At 37.9% G+C, this 17,182-nt stretch overlaps 1 protein-coding gene across 1 annotated transcript; it reads right to left on the bottom strand.

Moving 5' to 3' along the window:
- Window positions 1–534: 534 nt before the first annotated feature.
- On the bottom strand, window positions 535–16,946 carry LOC135153669 (uncharacterized). Its single transcript, XM_064097646.1, has 3 exons — window positions 14,306–16,946; window positions 7,036–7,505; window positions 535–6,392 (listed from the first exon to the last, which is right to left on the bottom strand). Exons 2-3 carry the CDS (start codon window positions 7,419–7,421, stop codon window positions 6,179–6,181), a joined length of 600 nt encoding a protein of 199 aa, XP_063953716.1. The 5' UTR covers window positions 7,422–7,505; window positions 14,306–16,946; the 3' UTR covers window positions 535–6,178.
- Window positions 16,947–17,182: the final 236 nt, after the last annotated feature.

Below are 17,182 nucleotides of genomic sequence, written 5' to 3'. Positions count from 1 at the left end.
TTTTTTTGTAATTCAAACATTGCAGTTTCTTCATTCTAGCCATCAATCGTTTAAGAAAAAAAATGCACATCAGTAATTCTGCCACCTCACCCACCTCTACACTCATTCTACCTCTCTCTATTTCCATTCAAGCTCCCACCCTCTCTTCTTACTTTGCTTTCACCATTTCTCCTTTTTCACTTTTATCCAGCTTTTGTTTTCTTTCTTTCCTTCTTGTTTACTCCTTTTCTTCCTCTCCTTTTCTTTCTTCTTTTCTTCCTTTCTTCCTTTCTTCCTTTCCTTCCTTTCCTTCCTTTCCTTATTTCCTTCCTTTCCTTATTTCCTTCCTTCCTTCCTTCCTTCCTTCCTTCCTTCCTTCCTTTCTTTCTTTCTTTCTTTCTTTCTTTCTTTCTTTCTTTCTTTCTTTCTTTCTTTCTTTCTTTCTTTCTTTCTTTCTTTCTTTCTTTCTTTCTTTCTTTCTTTCTTTCTTTCTTTCTTTCTTTCTTTCCTTCCTTCCTTCCTTATTTCTTTTTTTCTTTCTTTCTTTCCTGCTAAACCTGCATTAGCAAATTATGTCTTCAAATGTCATTTTTATTTGTTATTTGTTTAACTGTATTTTAATGTTAGTGTTCTTGTTTTAGCACCAGCTACTGAGGAGAGTCTTTTAACAGAAACTTGATTTCTTTTGATAATCCCCAGGCATTAGCTGGTGTTCTTTCCTCTCTTTTTTTAGTGTTTTTTTTTTTATTGATATTGTATGTTGGATGTTGTATGATGATTATTTTCATTGTAATGAATTTGACTATTGTTATGAGTATGTGTACCTGGAAATGAAATAAAATAAAAAATCAAAATCAAAGTATTACAAATATTAACACAGTAACACAATACAAATCAATAGGCCTATACAATTTTATGGATTATTTTTCTTTTTTTAGTACATATTTAATCAACCGCATAGCCAGGATTTAATTTTGGAGGGGATGGTAAGTGCACGCAAAGCGTGCCAACACTTACAGAGCACGCGAAGCGCGCTCCCTAGGCACGTACGTGCATAGCGCCAACTTAATGTGTTCCGCCATCTTGCTTGTTGGTTGCCGATAAAATGCGCATTTTGAGATTTTTTTACGCTCAGTCATTATCCATGACTGAAACATTGACCAATCAAAAACTAAGATTCTATAAGAAATATGAATATTCATATACGAAAGTATAGACATAGATAATTCAGTTTTATGTGAAATTTAAACCCAATACTTCAAAATATGGTTAGTTTTATGTCTCTAAAATGACCCTTAAAACCAAAATTTTATTTAAAAAAAATAAGGGTTTTCCCACGTTGCCATGGTAATGCGGTCTGAGATAAAAAAGCTTAGCAAACACTTCATTTTAGTGATCGAGGATGTATTTGATTACAGTATACGTCTACATAAGTTATAACATTTTTTTCCAGACCATGGATGAACTTTCAAAAAGAGAAATTTTAGGCAAGTTTTTACGATTTCCGGCAATTTTCTGACACAGGCATTTTGAAGACGTAATTTTTACAGAATTAGAAGAAGACATCATGGATTTTCCTAATTATCACGACGGATATGCAACTTACTTGTAAACAAATCAAACAAAGTCTATAATACATTTTCGATAATGCAAAGAGAGACATTCAAGTCTCTGATTGAGAGCCGCAGATTGAACATTCGCACGGCGCAATGGTAACGTTTTCGCCGAATTCGTCGGGGCGAAAAATCCAAGCGAGCCGTACCACTCACCAGTCCCGAACGCTGCGCTGTATGTTTGATGATATATCTGGTGCCATTTCGTGCTTATAAATTTGTTTTTTCTACAATGCCACTATCTCATTAAAATTGTTTGTCATGATAACATTGGAAATATTATCGTTTAATGGCCCAAAGGATCGACTGTAATAAAAGATACTTTGAAATATTGTCAGAGAGTGATTACAGATTATTAGTTAGGTGATGTTTATGGTCAGAATTTAGTCATGGCTTCTGGTGAACTTACGCGAACGCGGTCACTTGCTCACGCGGGGAGTCGGCCTGGCCCTTTGGTGGAAGGCCGTTGGGCAACGTGCAGTGCAGCTGGAGCAGAGTTGGGGAGTTAGGCAAAAATACTTTGAAATAAGTAGTCTGCAAATATTTTTGTCTTATCCCTTTGGATTACTTAGATAAGAAATTCAAATTCTCAAAGTTTAAATCCAATTTTAGACAGTGATATAACAACAAAGAGTGGTGCTGTATATGGGGGGGGGGGTCTTGCATGCCCCCAATTCACGAACAAGAAAAAAAAGGAAAAGGAAAGAGAATCTTACGAAATTGTTTAATTGGATTTTTGTAACAAAAACATCAAAATTATGCTCATGTCGCTTGCTTGCAACTATATACTTTTATAAATTTTGCCTGATACGCCACATCGTATAACCCTCATTTTTTTTCGCTCGTTACGCCGATAACAGCTAGTTTATGCCAACATTATTTGGTTGCGGGATCAAAGCATCAGCTATATAGCTAAACATTTATACTTTATGCCTGTTCAACTTCCAATACAGGTTTAGGCCTGTAATTTATGTCTATGGGTGCCTTTATTATTTTCATTTTCAATTAAAACAATTATCATTAATTATGTATTAATTTAGTATTAACCTCCATGATACATTTTATTGTGTTAAATCATACAATTTCTGTTATATTAAGCCCTTTTAAAAACATGCTCAGTAGCAGACCCCCCCCCCCCATATATAAACACAATAGAAGTGTATATAGAATTAATTGACCCCCCCTCCCCTATTGAGGACAAAATGAAAAAAAAATGTTCAAAATAATCGACCGCCCCCCTTTGACGAGGCAGCTGTCGGTGGCATGATGTCTTCATTGACTTGTTTTTGCTTGTAAAAATAATATTGAAGAAATAGGGGCTACTCTAAGTGTCCCCTATGAAAATCGATCTGGATCTGCAAGTGCATGGGGCTGCGCCCTCTCCAACGTCATAGCTACCCCATATCTTTAGGTTCTAGCTCTCATATTTTTCAGCTCCCTGATTTTTTGGAAGAAAAAAAAACGAGGCGAAAGAAAAGAGTGCAATAAATCAAATACGATTAATCAAAATTTGAGTTGTTTGAAAGAATTATAACAGAGAAACTAAATTAAATTCTACAACCATGAAGAATAACAGCAATCTTGATAAATTCTGTTTTTTTTTTTTTTTTTCAAAATCAGAACCAATCAACCTTTTTCCGATTATTCTGTCTCTTTCCATATTTTGGAGAAAAAAATGAAGGTGTTCATCGACGCCCTGTACTGCATGATGAAACTGTATCCCCACTCGGCCCTCTTAACCCCCCCCCCCCCTCTCTCTCTCTCTCTCTCCTTCCCCCCCACCACAAAGCCCCTTGCTCATTTTTCTTATCTCACCTTGACCTTAATTAATTAATCTTAACTATTTGGCGGTACAGTCAAACGTGACTGGTCGCCATCATAGTTTCATCCCCAACAAACACGGAACAAACAATAACAACAATTCTGTTTTTCGACCCAACATCATTCCTTTCAATACGCGTAAGGCTACACATGGGCATGCACAAACAACGTGGGTTCACAAAAACTGACCCGCGTTTAGACTGAAATTGTGATTAAAATAAAAATGTTATAAATATTACAAAAATATTGATATAATAAAGGATATTTGATTAACGGAAAAACATCCATCGCTAATTCATAAGAATTCTGGAAAAGATTTGAACGAGGTTTTTATCAACGGTAATCAAGAGGAATTAGTGTATGGGTGAATGGCATTCGAGCGTTAGCCGGTGAGGGCGCGGGCCAAATCTGGCAGTATGGCGTCGTCCATTAAGCTGACGTTAGCCAGCGGCGACTGCACGTACGTGTAGGGGGGAGGGTGCAGTGAGGGCGCGGAGCGCGAAGTTTTTGATATCTCATCAAATTCAAATCAAAAGAAGGCATCTCTTGCGTCACTAGTATCCTTATCAACTCGAATTCAATTTAATTGCTGTGATAAAAAAAATAATTCCTCTTACCGCGCGAAGCGCGGAAGCTAAAACGTTTTATAAAATTGGAGAACAGAAGTGGTATAAAATGCCCACCTTGGTCACATCAGATTTGATTTAAATTTCGTTATCTTAAGTCACAAAACAGAGTAGAAGACGTGTGTAGGCAGGAAGGAAATAGGCCCTATTCCTTCCCGCGAATGGCGTTGAAGATCTGAATTTTAGAAATTTCTCTGAAATTTAACTTGTTATAATTTTGATATTTCTTAGAAATATAACTCGATTAAGAAGACAAGGCAAAAGCGATTTTGTGTCGCGCCCACTTATGAAAATAACCAGAAATATCGTGATTTGCAAGAGCACTCAACAGAATTGTATCAAAACTTCATTGTGAAATGACTGGGATGGAATAACACTTGTCATAAAAGCCTTGCACGTAAACTTTAATGTTGACCTGAAAATGACCTTTGACCTTACCATGTGACCTCCGACTGCAGCATAACATGCAGGTCGCCTAAGTCAGGGGTGTGAGTGGTCACAAATAAAAAGATCTGAAAAAAGCTGAAACTTGTAGAAAAAGTCTGAAATAGAAAGAGCTCCCATACTTTTTGTACAGAGGAAAGCCAAAAATAAGCTGAAATTAAGCTGAAAATCAAAACGACAAAAAAACTGAAATCAGATAAAAATCTGAACTCTCACACCCCTGCTAAGTACATCTACCATCCAAGTTTTGTTGAAAAGTGACTTACGGTTGCGGAGTTAGGTGTCGTAAGAGTCTTGCATGTAAACTTTAACGTTGACCTGAAAATGACCTTTGACCTTACCATGTGACCTCCGACTGCAGCCTAACATGCAGGTCCCCCAAGTCCACCTACCATCAAAGTTTGGTTGAAAGTGACTTACAGTTGCCGAGTAAGGTGTCATAAGAGTCTTGCATGTAAACTTTGACATTGACCTGAAAATGACCTTTGACCTTACCATGTGACCTCCGACTGCAGCATAACATGCAGGTCCCCCAAGTCTATCTACCATCCAAGTCTGATTGAAAAGTGACTTACGGTTGCGGAGTTAGGTGTCATAAGAGAGTCTTGCATGTAAACTTTGAACGTTGACCTGAAAATGACCTTTGACCTTACCATGTGACCTCCAACTGCAGCATAACATGCAGGTCCCCCAAGTCCATCTACCATCCAAGTTTGGTTGAAAAGGGACCTACGGTTTTGGAGTTATGTGTCATTAGGTTTGTGACGGACGGACGACAGACGACATTTGGATCCCTAAGTTTCGCCTTCACCTCTGGTGGGCGAGACAAAAAAACGAGCTCAAAATGTGAAAGGGATGATGCAAGCTAGAAGATGGACTTAATTTTCCTTTTCCATTCTCGCGGAGCACGGAAACCTTTGTGATTTATTTTGGAAGAAAAAAAATTGTGTAATTTCGCTCATATAAGTGCTTCCTTTTGTTTGATTAAGAAACTTCAGTGATTTTAAATCAAAGGCACAAAACAAGACAGGAGATGGATGTGCAGCGATATAGAATAAAGTTTCATATCGTATACTTTTGCATATAGCATGGAACGATTTTAATCCCTCCCCCTTTGAGCAGATATACTTTGCCAAAAATAACTTGTTGGAAAAGTGTAAGAAATATCATTTGGGGAGTCGGGAAGTGACGGTAATGTTTACCCGCTCCGAACAGAAGAGCCGACATTTTGTATCAATGCAATTTAAACGAAAAAATACTTTTCATACTCTTTACACTCATGTATAATTTATAATTCTGGCAAGAATATACGATTCCCACAGCCAGGAAGGGGAAAAACGGAGTAGAAAAAAGGTGTGGGAAACAAAAGGGAAAGGTGATTTTGATATTGTTCCCGCGCAGAGCGCGGAAGCATAATTTTGTATGAGAAGAGATGATCAACGTTTCGTTTAGGTTTTTATTCTTTTGACACAACAAAAGGAAAAAACAACAAAGCTATACCTTTCTTCCTTTTTCTCCTTTCGCTTTTTCTTTTTCTCCTTTTTTTTTCCTTCTTTTTTTGGGGCGTTTTGGGGGGAGGCGACTGCCCCCACCGCCCCCCCTGTATTTAATGAAACAATTTTAAGAGGGTGAAACTGCTCAACCCATTGTACTGGAACCTAGTAGCCCCTGTAAAAAACCTATGCTAGATGGGAATCACAGGATTTGGTAGGTATTCTGAGAAGAGTATTTCAAAGTACTCACTGTAGCTTCAAGTCGGCTGTGGTAAAGAGATGCTTGACTATTGTGAATGTATCTCTGCCTTGCAAACCTTGAAGCTGGAAAGCCACCATATACAAACCCTAACATACCACCTAGTACAAACATCATGACCACTTCATATAGCTCACGAGATAAGCCATCCTCTCTACTATGGAAGAAATTTAGAAAAGAGAAAATACCATGAGCCACCAAGCAGAAGTTGCAACTAGAATACTAGTCTTATATAAAAAAAAAAAGTATTACCAGTATGTTATATTTCCTATACCAGTGAAAATTAGGATATCCCGTCTGTATATTAGTGATTACATTTCTGGGGATATGGACAATTATATGCCGCACACTTAGAATCTTGCTATAGGATTGGTCAAAACCAATCATATGATGAAGGGTAGTTTCCCCATCAATCATCACTCACAGTGATAAAACTTTTTTGTTTTGCTGATCTCTTCAGCCCATGGGGTCATGATGCATTATAAATTAGACTGGGTATGGGTGAAATCAAGTGGTCATTGCCCCTTGATTTTTTGTTCCATCACATGCAGTGACATTCATGCAAGATCTAGACAAGTGTGTGTAGGCCTAGGGTATATAATGTACATGCTAGCAGTAAAACTTTACAATTTTAGTTTGCTAATATGAACAAACCTAGATAATCTGGAATCAATGTATGAATTTCAAAAATAAAAATACCCCAAAGTTAGTAAAGTTATCCATGTTTAAGATTTAATACTTTTCAGCTAACTTTCAAAACAATTTAGAAAAGAAAACTAAATTGTCCAAAGCAGACTAACTTGACAAAGTATGCCTCCTTCAGTCTTAGCCAACCACTAACAGCATCAGTATCTTCTGTTGTTATGGGGACAGAACTCGCTGCATCATGTCTTGGTATATGGTCATGTATGGCCCCATCTTTGGTACTGTCTGTACTCTGCAATGAGGCATGTACAGTAGGCAGGAGCGCTATTCTACTAATGGCTGCTTTGTGCAGATAATGTTCCAATTTTCCGAGCAGAGTTTGTCTTGAAGGTATACTGCATAAATGTCTACTTTCTTGTAATGAGTCTTGTAAGATAGAGTGTTCTTTCCCATTGTCTGCTGTCTGACAGCTTGTAGCAGTGTGACTTGTTGGATTCTCTTTAATGCCTGCAATTATGTCTTCTGACTTTGTGTTATCCATATCAAAAAGATGCTCTTCTTTGTTATGATGCTGGGCAATCGAAGTAGGCCTTCTTGCCTGGTAAGAACTAGAAGATGCCTTAACCTATGATGCAGAAAGAGAAAATGCAATTTTGGATTCTATCAACAGATTTATCAGAATGAAGTGCAGTTTTATTACAACAATGGCTTTGAAAAGTGAAAAAGCAGATTACAAGGGTTATTATATCAGCTCAATATCTTTGGTGCTGTTCCTCCAACTTGTTTGCAAGTCATGGCAGTAGTAAAGAATAATAATGAATAATTATCCTTGCTAATATAGCGCTTAACACTTACTTACTTTAATTATCCTGGCTTGAGCAGAGCAGATGTTAAGCGTTCATGCATTTCATGGAATAAATTCCTACCAGGTACCCATTACATCACCTGGGTTGAATGTAGCACAATTTTGCAAGCCTTGGGCCTTTTTTTTTGGGGGGGATGGGGTAATATTTAGGCCTTTTAAAGATTGTACCGTATTAGAAATAACAAAATAAAGTATAAAAAGGTTATATGTTTATAAATTCAAGTTGGGAACTGATATTTTCAATAAAGTTCACTCTCAAAGAACATTTTTGCAATAAAATACTAGCAAAGTCTAGCATTAGATCTAAACCAGTTTTGATTCACCCATCACCATGACTCATGTCAGGTATAGTCACGTCCTTCTTTAAAGTATACATCCAAAGAAAATTCACGAAAGTGATGATTATAGACAAATTATATATGAATGGAAAGGTCTTGTCTTTTTATACACAAATATGTCACTAAAAAGTCTTATTGATGTCGTGGAAATGCAAGAAATGAAATTATTAGGGACCATTCTAAGCCCCCCAGCCGCCCCCAGACCGACAGTTCACGCAGTGAAAACAGTCGAGAATAATGACGTCACACAATCATCGAGCTCATCATCCCTCTGTGCATAATACACTGAATCACCTTACTGACCTCTTCAATATCTTCCGAATTTACCGTTTTCTTCATGTAATGTGACATCCGAATTCTGTTTTCGACAACTTCAGACTATAAGGGAACCAGAACTGTGTTATTTTGCCCGTTTTTTATTGAATTGTGAACTGGAAAGATCGATTTTGTCCACTCGACAGTCTTCGTTGTGTTGCTCTACTAACTATTGAAAAACTCCAAGCTGCACGGTCCCATTCACTTGCTCCCGATGCATGTTGCAGGCTACGCTGTTTGATCCAGTCAAAAGTCAAGGTAAGCATGTTTGGAAACTGTACTTGTTCTGACGATGCATTCAGGTGAGATGACAGATACAGATCTGATATAAGTTTAGAATCATGCATTTTGGCATAACTACTATTAAAATTAAAAAGTTTTTATTTTAGAAATAATGTTTTTGCACAATTCCACCCAAGGGTTCATTACATGCCGCCACGCACAGAAAAATCAAGCCATAGAAGTCGTGTGTTGTGGACCCAAGAAGTGAGATCCCAGACGCCTCCAGGCTAAGCACGCGCGACCCACTAGTTAGAAATCCACTGCCAAACGCGGTTCGAGGTTAGTATACTTAATACGTGTGAGTGGCACAATTCCAGCAGATTTTTTCTTCAGATTTCTAAAACTGGTCAGGACTCAGGCAGGCGATTAAATTATTTAGGAGCACTGAGTGGTATGGACCATGGCTGAAAATCTGCTGTTTCAGAGGAATGTTTAAGTTTTTATTATACACAGAATTATATCACCATGATGCCGATGTCATGAAGCCAGACAAATTTTCAGCAGTGATTACCCTGATTCCTGGCCAAAATCACTCACACGTATTGCGAGGTTAGTATTAGTATACTACTAGTACGTATTGCGAGGTTAGTATTAGTATACTAACCACGAACCGCGTTTGGCAGTGGATTTCTAACTAGTGGGTCGCGCGTGCTGGGATCTCACTTCTTGGGTCCACAACTTCTATGGCTTGAATTTTCTGTGCGCGGCGGCATGTAATGAACCCTTGGGTGGGCCAAAATTAGAGTCTGGTGTTTCTTTCTGATTAGAGTGTTGCTGCATATATGTATGCGTAATGCCTTCAACAATGAAGATAAATGCAATCTTTGTAATGACACAGAGACTCAGAGAGCACCGTACCTCAAGTGATGTTCGTGTAGTCTCCACTTCACTACTGGAGTACTGCTACAGCCTACACTATGCTACACACCTACCCGGGTAGGTGTGGCGTACATGTACGGTAGTGTAGCGGTAGTGAAGTGGAGTGGGGCCTACACAAACATCACTTGAGGTAGAGCACCAGTGTTCTGAGTGGAACTTTTCAGGTGTCTAAACCTACTATCATTTGTTGTTGACCGGGAATTACATGCCACCGCACGTCATCAATCATCACGATAATTAAATTCATACTTTGATTTGATTATTTAAACTATTTCTTTTTTTCTCTCTTCTACACACAGATCTGCACACTTGCTGACTCTGGTGACTTCTGGTCTCTGCTTGCTACCTCAATCTGGGAGATTCCATCATGTCCTTTTACTATGATTTGGGTATAGCCATTTTTTTCTTCACTCTTTCCAGGACCTACAGTTTGCAAGTTGTGGACTGATAATGATACAAAAGAAAAATTTTCTTTATCAATCTTGGAAACAACTTTGAGCACAGTTCTGGAGAGAACTAAGAAATTTGACTTGGACAGGAATACAGCTTGTCAAAAATAATAACACACAATTTAAACGAAAGAACAATTTTAATGTTACTAGGGCATTTTGCGAGAAATGTTATACTCAATCACACGTCCCAAATCAAGGGTAAGTCCTTTGATTAAACATGTAGTTGAATTGCGATTGCAACTCGACCTTATTACGCTTGAATTTGAATTTAAGACTTACGCTTGATTTGCAATTGAACATAAGTTTCTTGCAGTGCCCCATAATTATGTTTTGTTATCAGATATTTAACGTGCTGATTTTTCTCGAAAGGTATAATATATTTGTCCTTTTAAACGGTATTTGAATATGGGTACGCCTTTTATTTGTTTTCCACAATATTTATTGCATGTATGAACAGAAGTGAAATATTTATTGTGAAGCACTGTGAATGTTGTGTGATGGTTCATCATTTTTGTTATAAGACTGAAAGTCTGGTGGATGTGAGGAAGTGGCCTGGATGAAAGAAAAGTGAACATGTGTCCAATTACTGATTTGCATATTCTAAGACAATTTTGTTTCTGGATAAATTTTGCTATGCATTCCCTACATTAAGAGTAAAGGAGAAGTCCACGCAATCAAAAATTCATTTGAATTTAAAGAAAAATAACAAGATATTGCAGGAAATTTCATAAAAACTTTGATTCAAATTTATATAATTACTATTTTAACAGTTCCGTAAATATAACCTATTGTGATCAGATGAAGAGTTTCCTATTGTCAAATCTGCAAAGAATAAAAAACAAAATGCCACAAAAAATAGAAACGAATGTGATGTGAGTGACAACTCTAATTTGCATATCATTGTTTTGTGTATATGACTGTTTTGAGTAAAAACAACAAGGGAAATTACTCTATTAAAATAATTTTTAGTTGATGTGGACTTGACTTTTAACTCTACCCCTCCCATCCCAAATAAGAGTAGAAATAATCTAATCAAGAACTTGAAAATCAAAAGCAGCAATTAAGAAGCAAGATTTGATAAATACAGGTCTGAATAGAATTTCACAAGAAAATAAAAATAGAAAAAAAAGATGGGTAGGGACGGGGAAGGAATAAAAAAAAATACCCAGAAAAAAAAAATCCGAGTTTCGAACCAGGGTCCTCGCACATGACAAAACAATGGCCAACGCATTTGGCCACAGACCATCGCCCTAACAGGAAGGCATTTTTAAGATATATGAAAGAAAGTCCGCTCGCCGCTGTTTCCTAATAATGCTTCGGCAATTCAACTGCAATTTCAGTCATTTCGCGATGGATATTGCCGTGTTTTTTTTGTGGTTCCTGACTTTGCTACTTAATGAAATTTCATAATTTTTGTTCAGTCATAAAGAAGAATGTCTATGCTTTATATTGACTATAACATTAATGTGACGCAAGTGTGATTTCTACGTGAAAATATGCTTTGTTTATTCACATATATTTCTTGACTGTTCAGTAAATTCAAACTTTTATCTATATAACAAGACCAATCTTAAGAGGAATAAACAATTCTAAGAGCAAAAAACGCTGATTGGAAAGATCGTCCACAATGGGCTGCTGTCAGCTCAGCTGCTCACTGCTCATTGTGTGACGTCACTCAGCTGGAGCTCGCAAGAGGACCGGTGAAAGGCAGAAATATGGCATGAAAATAAATCATTTTTGAGAGCTGATTTCTGCAATCTCTGATCACTATTTTGAAAAGTGAAGTTATATATCTGATTAGTAATACTTCCCCTTTACAATGATGACCACATAAAGTCATTATAAAATACTTTTGATTCTTTGGATGTATACTTTAAATTAAGATATTTAAGGATGTTTTGGGCTAGACCTCTAAACCAATTAGGTCTACCGTTCAAACACCTTTTCATTTTGAAACAGCTTTCTGAAGACAAAGCAAAGTAAAGAATTTTTTCTTAATGTAAAGAGCTGCATTTTTCCATCTCACATTCACAGGGTTGCAAAACAGCCTTGTCACCATTTCCACCTAACTTTACTCTTTACTTTAGATCTAACTTAGTCTAAACTAACGTTAGGACAATTGACTTTAAGGGAACTTAAGGCAATTCTTGATTTTGGAAAGCCGAACAGGGGAATGCATTATCATTGACATTAAAATTTGTAAATGAGTAGATCTCTAATCTGCTAATATAGGACTCTAATTGAAATTTAATAAAATCACATTTTATTTGTCAATTTTTTTGGTCACTCACATTCTGAATTTTTGTTCAATCTAACGTTAAAAAAAAATGACGGATAAATCCACTGTTTCGGAGGAGTTTTTCAACATTTACTGATTTCTTTTTTGTCCTCCTCCTATAGTCCTAAACATTAATGGAGGGGATGCCGCGGAGCCAGACAAAAGTCTCAGCGCAGCGGAGCATATCCTACTCTAGACAGGAATAAACGTCGTTTCTGGGGATTTATTCAACAATTTCTGACATTTTACTATAATCCCCATTCATTTTGGTGAGTGAGCCAACGCAGTTCAGCGGAACAACCAAATCATCATCATCATCATCTAGTACAGGAAGAAGGCGGTGGCCTGTAATTCCCGGTCACTCCATCTATGGTTTTAGTCTGGTGAATTTATTACTCAAATTACTGTACGCATGCTGAGGAGTGGGAGTCATGGTAGATCAAAGCGATGATCCCACCAATGTTTATCTACATGATCATGCCTTTTAAATGATTCTGTTGTTGGCAAGACGACTATACTTTCCGGGAGGCTATTCCAATCATCTATCACTCTTCTGCTAAAAGACTTGCTGCGAATGTCCAGTCTACAGTGCTCTTTCTGAAGCTTCAGGCAGTGTCCCCTTGTTGATCTGCCTACTGATTTTGTGAAGAAGTGATCTAGAGGGAGATTGATAAGTCTATGCATTAGCTGGTGCACGAAGATCATGTCTGATTGTCTCCTCTTCTCCTCCTGTACAGCAGGGAGTACAAGTTCAATTCTTTGAGTCTGTCTTGATATGGCCTTATGGGACGTTCTTCAGCTCTCTGACCAGCTTGTTTGCCCTTCTTTGGACCCTTTCGATCCTCCTTGCATCTTCTTTGAATCTGCTATGCCAGAGGATACTCCCATATTCAAGGTGGGGTCTTATTAGGGTTTTGAAGAGCAGAGGCAGAGTTGTCCTTGTGTGAGTTGAGTGAATGTCCTTTTCATTATGGCGAGGAGTTGGTATCCTTTGCTAACTGCTGATGACACATGCTGGTGAAATTTCAGCTGACAGTCCACTATTACACCGAGATCCTTTTCGGCTTCCACTACTTGCAAGTCTTTCCCATGCATATGGTAGCTTTTTCCAAGGTTTCTCCTGCCGATGTGCAACACTTTACATTTGTCATCATTGAAGGGTAATTGCCATTTCTCAGACCACTCAATAAGGTTATTCAGGTCGTCTTGAAGACCACTCGTCTGTGAAGGTGTATTTCCAGTACTATATAGTTTCGTGTCATCAGCAAATAATGCTACTCTGCTATTTATTACGTCAGATGGGAGGTCATTTATGTAGATCAAGAAGAGGACTGGTCCGAGGACACTTCCTTGCGGAATTCCGCTTGTAACAGGTGACCAGTCTGATGATTCTCCATTAACAAAGACTCGTTGTACTCTTCCGATCAAAAATGCTCTAATCCAGTTCAGGAGTTTACCTTCTAGTTCTATACCAAGGTGGCCTACTTCATAGACTGAAGTTCTTGGTCTAAAAAGTAATCCTACTCATAATTAATATAGACATAGACCTGTACTGTAGACCACTAAGTAAAGCCAAGTTCATGAAGTTCAGTCTCTGACTGTATTTTGGTTGTTCCGCTGAACTGCGTCTGCGTTGGCTCAGTCGAATGGGGATGATAGTAAAATGTCAGAAATTGTTGAATAAATCCCCAGAAACGACTGTTATTCCTGTCTAAGCATATCCCTGACAGAAATTGACCTATTTCGGTCCATGTGCATGTGTGCAATAACTCTAGTCTCTACTTAACCCAGAGAGCTCCCGCCCGCGCAGCGGGCGGGAGCTCTCTGGGTTAGTCTCTACTTCGCTCTGCCGACGCAGCCGGGCCGGGCGCTTCGAGAAAACAGGACCAGGGGCTAGTAGGTCCACCATAATTCACAATAATAACTCACGTTAACAGAGTCACAAGCTTACACTAACGGCATAATCGTGATATAGTCCCCAAATCCAAAAGTGGGGATTATTAGAATCACACCTACCAGAACGCATGAAAATCACTTCCTTTCTGAAGTTTCTCCAGAACACAGTCCCCAACTCTCGCACAACTCTGTGGCAAAATGATAACACACACAAATGAAACACACACTGTATATAAACACTAGGGTTCTCTCCCTATTATATACTCGTGATACAGTCCCCACTCAATGGGAAATCCAGTTTGATTTTCACGGCGGTGGGGACAGTTCCAACAGTATAGTATACTCGTGATCCAGTCCCCACGCTATGGGATACACAGTTCGTTTGGCACGCAGTGGGGATAGCTCCAACAGTATTCATACTTAGTCTACAATTGTAGACCCACATCTGCAGTGTGTGTATCACAGCTGATTCAAGGAGTCTGCATAGCAGACTAGGTCTACTAGAGCCTGCAGATCTGGGTCTACAACATGTTTGACCAATGTACACGAAACGTGTACACAAGGCGGAGCTTGCTGAAACCCTCCGTTGCCAGTAGATACCATGATTGACAGCAGATTTGTGGAAGTAGGGGCAAGAGAGGGATTAGGATCCAGCTGTTCTGACCATTTCTTATCTTGTGGAATTTAAACAAATAGGGTATACTCCTCTTTCACTTTTGGGGCTTGCTACATACACATAGGATCCATATACATGCATAGATACATATATGAATGTACTTGAGTAGTCAGGAGATGGAATGGTTTGGATGATAGGTCCATGATGATACCAAAGTCTGTAATAGCTCATGGTTATAATAGCATAGGGCATATTTTGAAACATTTTTTGTTACAGCAAGGAACGTGTATGGAACTAATACAGTATATGAATGTGTAGAAGATGCCCTGATCACCCCCCCCCCCCCGGGTCTTTTATAAGTGACATGGAATAAACCTTGTCTTTTTCTTTCTTTCTCTTCCTTTTTTTCTTTTTTCCTCTTTTCATTCTTCTTGATTTTTTTTTCTTTTCCTCTTTTCTTCTCTTTTGTTTTCTTTCTTTTTTCTCTCTTCTTTTTCTCTTTATATCTTCCTTTCTTTCCTTTCCTTTCTTCCTTTTTCTTTCTTTCATTCATTCATTTTTTCCTTCCTTTTTTTTCATTTTTATCTCTTTCTCTCTCTCTCTCTTTCTTTCTTTCATTCTTTCCCTTCCTCCTCCTTTCTTATTTTTTCTAATTTTATTTTCATTTTTATTTCATTTGCTCTCTCATTCTTCTTCCTTTCCTCCAATGTCCTGTTTTTTAAATGTTATTTATCATCCTACGTGTATCTTTATCATTTCTACAATATAATGGAACTGATTGATTAAAGGACAAGTCCACCCCAACAAAACTTTTTTTGAATAAAAAGAGAAAAATTCAACAAGCATAACACTGAAAATTTCATCAAAATCGGATGTAAAATAAGAAAGTTATGACATTTAAAAGTTTCGCTTCATTTCACAAAACAGTTTGATATGCACATCTCGGTCGGTATGCAAATGAGGGAACTGATGACATCACTCACTCACTATTTCTTTTGTATTTTATTATATGAAATGTGAAATATTTTTATTTTCTTGTCATTGTCATGGTGAAATGAAGTTTCATTCCTCCCTGAACACGTTTAACATTTTATGCTTCAGGCAAAGAGGTCCTAATCATCAAATTCGTAAAAATTGAAATATTGTGTAATTCAAACAATAAAAAACAAAAGAAATATTGAGTGAGTGACATCATCGACTCTCTCATTTGGATGTAACTGGCTCGTTCATATAACTATTTTGTTAAAAATAAGCGAAACTTGGAAATGTCATAACTTTCTTATTTTACATCCGATTTTGATGAAATTTTCAGCATTGTGCTTGTCTGATCTTTCTCTATTGATTCAAATCAACATTTTTCTGAGGTAGACTTGACCTTTATTGAACCAAACCGTTTTCTAAAGTACAAAATAAGAAATTATATGAAATTTTAGCGTGCAACATTAACCTTATGTACTACTCACATAAGATATGACTTGTTCTCCTTTCTTATACCCTCTTTATTTCTTCCCCTTCCTTTCCTTCTTGTTATCTTTTCTTTCTCTTTCTCTTTGTCTCTTTTCTTCTTTTCCGTTCCTTCTTCTTACATCTTAATAAATTAAGTTTTGTTTGCCCTGCCATTAGCATTTAGTTTCACATTTTCTTTATAATTCTATTCTTTCGACTTCAATGTTTCCTTCTTCATTAAGCCTATTGTGAATGTTTTGATGTTTTGTTTTATGGCTAATATCAAATAAAGATAAATTATATATATTTCATTTACAGATGAGATTCAGACATCCCCATTGCACATGAAATACAGGGGCCGCGGAAGCGGGGGGGGGGGGTGACCCCACTTTCAAAGCCGTGTACATAATCGTAAAAATGACCATATGATTGTGATTTTTTGCGTCATCAGCCCCCCCCCCCCTACTTTGAAAACCATTTCCACGGCCCCTGAAATATACACTGTTCATCATCACACCGGACACCTCGGGCCCACCCTGGATCCGCCTATGAAATGCATTTTTTTTTTAGAAGAAGTAGCATACACTACAGCAGTGGCGTACCTAGGATTTTCCACAGGAGGGGAAAATTTGCCCGCCAAAAAATTTGACAAGCAAAAAAAAAAGAAAGAAAAGGTCCTCAATCGAAAATAAAGGTTTTCGTACCAGAAAAAATATTGACATGCAAAAAAAAAGAAAAAGGCCTTCAAGTTTGTCAGGGGGGGGGGGGCAATAAAGGTCTTTCAAGCTCGTCAGGGGGGGGGGGCAGGGATATGTCTTTTGTATGGGTTGTGGCTCGTCAGGGGGGGGGCAGATTGCCCCCCCCCCCGTAGGTACGCTAGTGCACTACAGCCAATATAACTGGTAAGCACATATTTAACAGACAACAACAAAGAA

This window comes from Lytechinus pictus, chromosome 3 (assembly GCF_037042905.1).
Source record: "Lytechinus pictus isolate F3 Inbred chromosome 3, Lp3.0, whole genome shotgun sequence".
Classification (NCBI taxonomy): domain Eukaryota; kingdom Metazoa; phylum Echinodermata; class Echinoidea; order Temnopleuroida; family Toxopneustidae; genus Lytechinus; species Lytechinus pictus.
This window is presented reverse-complemented; position numbering and strand designations above follow the sequence as displayed.